At 46.9% G+C, this 9,635-nt stretch overlaps 1 protein-coding gene across 1 annotated transcript in view; it reads left to right on the top strand.

The window, feature by feature from the left end:
• The first annotated feature begins 1,118 nt into the window (after positions 1-1,118).
• The window catches only part of ELOVL6 (ELOVL fatty acid elongase 6), a 156,064-nt gene continuing 147,547 nt past the window's right edge, over positions 1,119-9,635 (top strand). The window contains exon 1 of the mRNA XM_017509751.2: positions 1,119-1,738. Within this exon, the coding sequence (XP_017365240.1) occupies positions 1,650-1,738 (89 nt within the window). The 5' untranslated portion in view covers positions 1,119-1,649. The remainder of the gene's footprint in view (positions 1,739-9,635) is intronic.

Below are 9,635 nucleotides of genomic sequence, written 5' to 3'. Positions count from 1 at the left end.
CTGTTGCCCAGGCTGGAGTGCAGTGGCACAATTTCGGCTCACTGCAACATTTGCCTGTCAGGTTCAAGTGATTCTCCTATCTCAGCTTCGAAAGTAGCTGGGATTACAGGTGCATGCTACCATGCCAGCTAATTTCTGTATTTTTAGTAGAGACAGAGTTTCACCATGTTGGCCAGGCTGGTTTCAAACTCCTGATCTCAGGTGATCTGGTTGCCTTGGCCTCCCAAAGTGCTGGGATTACAGCCGGGAGCCACCACACCTCACCCCTTCCTCCTACTTTAAAAAATTTTCTCCCACTTCCCACTTTTAGTTAGAGGCATCTAAATTGAATCAAAGTGCCCTTTTTGGACTACTAGGGAGGTGGGGAGAGGTTCTCAGAAAGGGAATTCTCTTTCTAGTCCAAATGTTCACCTAATTTTTAAAAGCATGGGTTCCTTATTATTTTGTAAAGCTTATAATTACATTATTAGATACCTCCTTGTCTCATATTTCATTTTTCCAAACTTTTGGGGGAAATGAGTGGAGGGATGGATGGAGTAGAAAATAGTTTTTCCTCTTGGAGGCCGAGGGCTCAGTAGGGGTCAACATTACATTCAGCCCTCTTCTCATATATCATTCTGTTCTACATATATATACCTATAGTAAATCAAGCAAAATGTATCATGCATGCAAATAAAGTTTTTGCATTTGGCCAGTTGGTCCAGTTCTCCTGTCTGTTAACTTCCTTCTCCACTCTGTCTCTGTTCATTAATCCTCTCATTCCCTGTATCTAAACCCTCCACCTAACCCTCTCCCAGCCCTTTCTTCCACTTCCGGCTACTAGCCTCACTCGCCTGTCCACTATTACACTCAGCATACCCAGTCTGCATGAGATTAAGGTGCTCTGCAGCCCGCAGGGCCTGCTTAGCATGAATCAAAACCAGAGCTCCAGGGTAGCGGTGGGAGTGGTCCCAGAGGTAGGGCGAGGAGGTGGGAAGCTCATTCCCTTCACTGATAATCTCAAAGCAGATTTGCTCGGAGTTCTCTTGCAAGAGAGCTGGCAGGCTTTACTATTTCCCAATTGTTTACTCGCCAAGCTCTCGGATCCACGCGCCGCGGGGCTGAGCCCCAGACGCCGAAACTTCATTCAAAGCAAGGCGGCCCACGAGGTTGGGCTTGGGGGATCTGGATGACCTCCAGGTCACTTCCTCTCGCTCTGCGCCCTTCCCCCACTCCAACCACCTTCGCCTTAAACAAAACTGTCCCCCAGGGCTGAGAGAGGTCGCGCTCTTTCGCACACTCCCTCACCAAGGGTTAATTTTTCCGATCGCACGAGGGGGAGGAGATTTCCCTGTAGACGAGTAAAAAGGGTGGTGGACAAACGTGCGGGCACTAAGACCGCAAGGCATTCATTTCCTCCTACGGTGGATGCGGACGCCGGGAGGAGGAGAGCCCCAGAGAGAGGAGCTGGGAGCCGAGGTGCAGGCAATGCTCAGCCCTGGATGTAGCTAAGAGGCAGGGAGAGAGACGACCGCCGGAGACCGAGCGGCGTGGGGAAGACCTAGGGGGGTGGGTGGGGGAAGCAGACAGGAGAGCACTTGAAACCTAGCGCTTTACAGACTATTTTGTTTTGTATCAAGAACACGTAGCGACTCCGAAGATCAGCCCCAATGAACATGTCAGTGTTGACTTTACAAGAATATGAATTCGAAAAGCAGTTCAACGAGAATGAAGCCATCCAATGGATGCAGGAAAACTGGTACGTGATGCTTTCGCCTGATACTGTTCCCGGGAGCCCTGCGCGTCTTCCCGGGAGTGCCTTAATGTCGGTATTCCCTGCCCAGGCGTGAATGGAGCGATGAATCGCGGGCACCTAGCCGATCACTGAGTTCTCGGGTCTCCCGGGTGCAGAAGACGCTGGGGGTGCACGAAGCGCGCGGTCTGTGGGTGCCCCTGTGTGAACCGCGGCTACACAGGCATCTTTTATGTAGATTATATAACATAGAACATATATGTGTGCATAGAGTGATGTCTCCACGACAGGGAAGGCGGGAGAGATGCCACAGTCCAGATCGCCTACCTGTGCTATCCACCCCCCCCCCCCCTCTGGTTTTCATCTAGATTTGGGTTTTCTTGCTCGGCCTCCAGCCACCGGAGTGTGAAAGGCAGTGGAAGGAGGACCCTGTCTCCTGCTCCCTTTAACCCTCTCCGGCCCGCCGCCCTCGGCCCTGGTCCTCGCCGTCTCCCCATCCCTCGTGTCCTTCCTTTCTCCTTGCAGCGCTCCTACTTCACTGTCCTCCTGTGTCTGCTGCTCCCCGGCTGGCCGGATGCCCCCTTTCTAGTACCCCTTTCCCCACGCGGATCCCTTTCCGGTTTCATAGAGACCGGGTGGGAGGGAGGAGAGGAGGGGACAATGAAAACAGTAATAAATGAATGAACCCGAGCGAGTGAAGCCACGCCATTATTAAGTTTCTGTTTTACGGAAACGCCTTTTGGACACACTCACTTCTAATATTGTGCGTAGCTGCTGATGGGAGTTCAGGCACACAGAATAAAAGCCCCTCAGTCTGCAGAGTCCTTAGGGGTGGAGGGGCTCTTCCCCAGAAAACTAAGAATCAGGGAAAACACCTTTCTTATTTAGTGTAGTCCCTCCGCCAGTCCTTTTGAAAATCTTTGTGTGGGAGGCGATCCAGTGTCACCTTGCAATATTTAACAGAGGAGGGTGTGCTCATCTCGCTTCTTGGAGACTGGGTTATGGCAGAGACATTCCCCTCCTCCTCTTAACTTAGGGTCTGGCAATCTGTAAACTGCAAGCCCGACGCATCCCGGAGCTGGGCTAGGGGTCTGCAACCCCGAAGGTGGCTTGATCGGGAGGGTCGGGCCGCAGGGTCTCCCGGGCGCCGGGGGATTCCGCCCGCCGCGTGCACGAGCACGCGTACCCCGGGCCCTCCCCGCCTGCCCTCTTCAGTGGGAAACCAGAAACGCCGGCGCGCCCGGAACCGGGGCGGGTTGGTGCAGTGGGAGCCGGTGCCACGGGGCGGCACCTGGGAAAAGGGGTTTCAACTTCCTGCCTGCCCTCCGGCCCCCTGGAGTCGCCCGCCAGCGTCGGGAGGCCTGGCCGCCGCTCCCTTGTCCTCACGCCCGGCTGGAGCGCGCCCACTCCCAGCTTCCCGCGGGCCGGCCCAGGCCCCAATGGCCATTCGCGGCGGCTGCCGGGCGGAGCCAGCCCACTGGGCCGCGCGCACCGGCGGGGCCGGCCTGCTGGGGGTGAGCTACGGCATGGCTGGCGGCGGCGGTGGTGGGCCAGAGGCCCAAGGGCTGCGTCTGGCCAGCGCCAGAGACTAAGAGGCGGGGACGCCAGCCGCTCGGAAGGACTGGAAGTGGGGCCGCCACATGGGCACGGGCCTGGTGCCCTCCCGGGCCGCCGAGGCCGGGGGCTGCAGGGGTGGGTCCGCGAGAAGGTTGGACACCGCGGGTGGAGCCCGCAGATTCCACTAGGAGAGGCCTCAGCGTTTCGGGGCAGCCGAGTCCCCTGGAGCCCCGCCGCCCGGGATCCTTCTCTGGATACACTTCCTCCGCGCGCTTAGAGGGTGGCGCTGGAGGCGGGGAGGGGGCGGTGGCCCGAACCTGCGGGCGCAGGAACCGCGCGGCTGCCTAGCCCGGGGCCCGGGTCTTCTGCGCAGCTGTTTGTCCTATCCGCTAGCCACCCTGTTTGGGCCCACAGTCCTCCAGCTTTAGCCTGTGTGCTCTGCATTTCCTTCTGTCTGCCGAATCTCTGACTTGCTGCGACCTGGCTTACCCTGCTCTTCTGGAGACTGCTTTCCCTCGCTTTGCGGGTGACCCCATTCACTGTACGCCCGCCCTTCCTAGCCCCACCGCGGTCGATACTGCCTCTTACTTACGTGTTGCTTTTTCTCTGAGGCCACTGCCTAGATCTGCTCCAGGTACCATTTCCCGCCTCTTCTCTCCATTCAGTCAGTACTGAGCCAGACAGGTCGTAGTCCTCCTGGGACTGAAAACGACAAAAATGTGCCAACGTATCTGCTCCTGTTAGGCTTTGACCACTGTTTCCTCCTAGTTCTTTATCTGTACCTTTCTTCTGCCAATATCCTTTACTGGCGTTTATTTATATACATGGATATTCACTTACAGACCATCATCAGCTCTTCAGGACACGGTTCTTGTCTTATCCCACTCTTGATTCTGCAAAGAACCTAGCAAAGTGCTTTGCATAGGGCATATTCTTGAGAAAATGTCCAGTGAGTTGAAATGGTGATTGGTACCCATTTTATCGCCAGCACTACTCGTTATTCCCGAAGGTTAACAGGCTTGAACTTGAATACCGTGTCAGAGTCACATCTTGAGATTTTTCCCTTCCTGGCTTCTGTTATCCTTGGATTGCTTATTGCAGTCAAAGAACCCTGCTGGCTGTTATCCCGTCCTTGCAACTCTTCCTGACCCTAATTGTGTTACTTTCGTGTGTGTGTGCGTGTGTGTGTGTTCGAACGCGCGCACGTCCAGATTTTGTGCATTTCTCCCAATATCCTGGGGACCCAATTTTATAACTCTCCTCCATCCTCAAACACTATACAGCCAAAAAGGCTTTTTTTTTTTTTTTCTTTTTTTCAAGACGGGGTTTCATCATGTTGGTCAGGGTAGATTCTAACTCCCGACCTCGTAACCCACCTGACTCGGTCTCCCAAAGTGTTGGGATTACAGGCGTTAGCCACCGCGCCGGGCCCAAAAAGTATTTAAACATTTTTTAAAATTTAAGTTTACTAGCTGGGCATGGTGGCTCATGCCTGTAATCCCAGAACTTTGGGAGGCTGAGGTGGGTGGATCACCTGACATCAGGAGTTTGAGACCAGACTGGCCAACATGGTGAAACCCCATCTCTACTAAAAATACAAAAAAATTAGCTGGGCATGGTGGTACATGCCTGTAATCCCAGCTACTCGGAAGGCTGAGGCAGGAGAATTGCTTGAACCAGGGATGCAGAGGTTGCAATGAGCTGAGGTCGCGCTACTGCACTCCAGCCTGGGCAACAAGAGCCATACTCTGTCCCACTCCTCCCAAAAAATTAATTTTTGTTTTGTTTTGTTTTTTAAGACGGAGTTTCGCTATTGTTGCCCAGGCTGGAGTGCAGTGGCTTGATCTAGGCTCACTGCAACCTCCGCCTCCCAGGTTCAAGCGATTCTCCTGCCTCAACCCCCAAGTAGCTGGGATTACAGGCATGCACCACCACTCCCGGCTAATTTTGTATTTTTAGTAGAGACGGGGTTTCACCATGTTGGTCAGGCTGGTCTCAAACTCCTTCCTGACCTCAGGTGATCCGCCCACCTCGGCCTCCCAAAGTGTTGGATTTACAGGCGTGAGCCACCACGCCTGGCCGCTCAAAAAATTAATTTTATTTACACTTGTTATTTTTATTTTTAATACAATCCAGCTTTTGCAGGACAAAAAGTCTTGAACTAGATTTTCTTTTCATTCCCTTTATAACAGAAGAAGGGAACTCCATAACCAAGGCTTAGACATTCTTGAGGAGAGAGGAACTTGAAGAAATCACAAAATCTTACCTTTTTCAGTCTCATTGACTTAAATGATTTGGAATAGCTTCTGGAGGAAAAACATGATATAGTGAAGCTTCTACTATCTGTCGTTTGAGAATTTGTGGTTGTCCTTATAAATCTCTTCTTAGTATCAAGCAAAATTTGTTAATTTAGAGAATTAAAACATCTCTCTCAAAAGTAAGCTACACTGACTTTTGAAAAATTGTGAGAAGGGCCAGTAGCAAGTTTTGCCAGTATGCTGTCTTTGCTAACTAGCTTCATTTAAGAGGACCTAAAATAATAATACTTTATTAAACATACCCTATAATCCATTCTTACTAACCATAGCACAAATTAATGGAAACATACCCTGTAATCCGTACTTACTGACCATAGCATGTATTCATGGAATGGGGGCCCACTTTCAGAGTCGCGTTTGTGTAAACACTAAAGGGTACAACTGAGGCTAGTTTATCTAAAGTTTATTGCTGCTCTAATGAATGATTAACCTCATACACATTGGCCTAGCCATGAAAGTAAATACTGCAGACTTTTTATTTTGCTAGCAAATAGTTTCATATATAATAGGTTATAATAGCAATTGAAATGCAAAGTAGTAAGTATATTTCCTTGTAGGATCATCCTGGGCCTCATCTTGATACTACATGTCCAGTGAAAAATACCCTGTCTGGGTCATATTATCTGGTAAATGAGAGTTTATGACATGAGGTAGAGAAAAATGCCTGCTTGTAGGTCCAAATAGGAGTTTTGAGTACCAATTTTACACTGAAAAGTCCTTGTAATTTTACAACATTGAAAATAGAGGCATTTTGCTCTTTTATGAGATGTCTGGCCTTTACCTGTTTTTCTCACTAAGGGCGGACTTAAGTTAGAAGTGCTGCTAGCCAGGGAGCAAAATCACCTGGCGATTGGTAAGGCGACATAAAATTCATTGAGTGAGAAGGGAAGCTGGGCTCTCTCTGCCTTCTCTTTCAGCCTTCTCTTTCAGCCGCCTGCCAGGTTTGTGCTATCAGCAGCGCTAGTTCCTCCAGTTGTAATTGTCTAGCCAATGATGATTATCTTCTGATGTCGGCTGACACGGTGCTGGCCAATAGGAAAGCAGAAGGCCTGTGCTGACTGCTGTAACATTATGTATGTGAGGTGACGTCTTCAAAGGGCTTGCCTAGAACCTCACGAAACTCTCCCCCCTCCCCTCTCCCCTGGCATTCTCCACACATCCAGCCTTTCAAAGCTTTGTATATTTTTCTGACTTGTCTCCCCACTCACTCCCTTGGTGATGGAAAAGGATTTACTTGTTTTATTCTGTGTTATAGAGTCTGTAAGATCGTGTAGAAATTTTAAGAATTAAATGCTGTTCAGCTGAGCGTTTATTCACAAATTTGTTTTTACCAAAGGAAAAAAAAAATGCAGTGAAACATTTTATTTCACTTTATTTTTGTTTTGTTTGTTTGTTTGTTTTTCTTTTTTTTTTCTTTGTTTGTTGTTTGCTTTTTTTTTTTTTTTTGTTTTTTCTTTTTTCTTTTTTTTTTTCATTTTATTTTATTTTTGAGACAGGGTCTTGCTCTGTTGCCCAGGCTGGAGTGCAGTGGCGCAGTCTTGGCTCACTGCAACCTCTGCCTTCAGGTTCAAGTGATTCTCATGCCTTGGCCTCCTGAGTAGCTGGAATTACAGATGCCGTCCACGAACCCAGCTAATTTTTATATTTTTAGTAGAGATGGGATTTCACCATGTTGGTCAGGCTGGTCTCAAACTCTTGACCTCAAGTGATCTGCCCACCTCAGCCCCTGAAAGTGCTGGGATTACAGGTGTGAACCACTGCACCTGACCGTGAAATATTTTAAAAGGAATTGTACATCTATATGTTCTTTTTTTTTATAGGTGAAGTTTGGAAAGTAACATGATGTACAATTTCACGATTAAAAAACATAACATGCACTAAAAACCTGTGTTATCATTTAACTCAAAATATAGCAGCATTAAAACGTAAAATATAGCAGCATAATGTTAATGAAACCGTTGAAATGCAGACATAGTATTTGGCTGTTGTTTTTCCTTTAGTGAGGATTGCTTTGAATTGCTTCCTGAAATCTTCCCTGTAACCTTCTACATGCATTTGTAAGAAAAATGGCTGGAAAACAGTGCATCTGTGTCCATGGAACAGGGTAGGCCAGAGCTGCATTTCATCATTAACATTGCAGCAACAAATTTGGTCAGCTCTGTTGGAATATAGTATGTCTATAGTGTACTCATGTCACTTGCTGTTTATTTTGAGGTATCACAGTTCATACTGATTTAGGATTAAAAAATCATGTGAGGACCATAACGTGTCATTCAATAGATTTTAGAAAGCAGTGGGATATAGGCATGATATGTAGTAGGTTAAGAGTGAGAATAATGAGAAAACATATAGAGAAGAAGTATGTGATCTGTGTGGGGTCCTAGAAAATAATGTGAAGTTGTGCTTTGATCAGAGCTTTGATCTGAACTTTCATGTATTTTTAAAGAAATTATAAATATTCACACAATTCTTGTTTCTTTGGGATTCCAAAGGATGAAAGCCAGCTTAATGCAAAATATTTTATGATTATATTATCCATCTGGATATTTGTACTGGTTATAATTAGTGATTAAAATTTGTACATAAAGTCTTTTTCACATTGGAAGTAAAAATTCTGTGGTCTTCAGAGGACTGCCTGTTGCCTTTTTGTTTGAGGATGATTCTAAATGTGTCAAAGTGTATAGCATTGGAACTTAATGAAACTTTTCAAATGCAGACATCGTATTTGGCTGTTGTTTTTCCTTCAGTGAAGATTGCTTTAAATTGCTTCCTGAAATCTTTCTTGTAAACTTCTGAATGCATTTGTAAGAAAAATCACTGGAAACTTCAAAGTCAACTTATTCCATATCTAAGAGTTCCCTTGCTTCCTTGAAAGAAGAATCTTCCTCCCTTCCTTCTTTTCTTTGCTTTTCACAGACTTTTGCCCTTGTTGACCAGGCTGGAGTGCAATTGTGTGATCTTGCGCCACCGCTCCTGGGTAATTTTTTTTTTTTGTTTTTTTTGTATTTAGTAGAGACGGGGTTTCACCATGTTAATTAGGCTGGTCTCAAACTCCTGACCTCAGGTGATCCACCTGCCTCAGCCTCCCAAAGTGGTGGGATTACAGGCGTGAGCCACTGCGCCTGGCCAGAAGAATCTTTCAACTTAGAAAGTGGAAGAGTTATGAGAGGGATGGAGACTTAGAAATACTTAGGAGGACATAAAATCAGTTTTTTGTTTTTGTTGTTGTTGTTGTTGTTAAATCAGTTGTTGTTATTGTTGTTTGTTTGTTTTGAGCCCAGTCTTGGCTCACTGCAACCTCTACCTCCCAGGTTCAAGCCTCAACCTCCTGAGTAGCTGGGATTACACGTGCCTGGTCCCCCATCTAATCAGTCTTTAGACAACAAAGTAAAATAGTGTGGCACCATTCTGGCAATTCAGGAATTCATCTTTGCTTAAACAATCTGCAGTATTTCAGGTCCAAGCATTTTATTTTCTGAAATGAGTTAACCAAACATTGTCTTGATGATTAATTTATTTTTTCAACTTTGGACACAGGTGAGCCAAACTGTCCTTTATTAATAGGAACCAGACTTCCTTCCACAAATTTGCCTCAGTCCTCTCTCTCTTTACTCTTTATGTAGCTAACATCCACCCACTCTCATTTACTTTCCAATTACCTTTGTTAGGAGTGCTTAGGGATGTACCTAGGAAAGTTACCTGTACAACATATGTCATTTCTGTTGATAACCGTAGGTAATCTGAGTGAAACTATAACTTGGCTTTATTGTAATATTAAAACTCATAACTTCATTTATTTATCCAGATTCTGATTGTACATGTATTCAGACTGGGTGCTGGGCATGGTGGTTCATGCCTGTAATCCAAGCACTTTGGAGGCCAAGGTGGGCGGATCACCTGAGGTTGGGAGTTCAAGACCAGCCTGACCAACATGGTGAAACCCCATCTTAAAAAAAACAAACAAACAAAAAAAAAACAGCATCTCTAATTATATTTAGCCTCCAATCATTTATTTTACAGATACATGA

Source organism: Cebus imitator, unplaced genomic scaffold (genome assembly GCF_001604975.1).
Source record: "Cebus imitator isolate Cc_AM_T3 unplaced genomic scaffold, Cebus_imitator-1.0 Scaffold17, whole genome shotgun sequence".
In the NCBI taxonomy this organism is placed as follows: domain Eukaryota; kingdom Metazoa; phylum Chordata; class Mammalia; order Primates; family Cebidae; genus Cebus; species Cebus imitator.
This window is presented reverse-complemented; position numbering and strand designations above follow the sequence as displayed.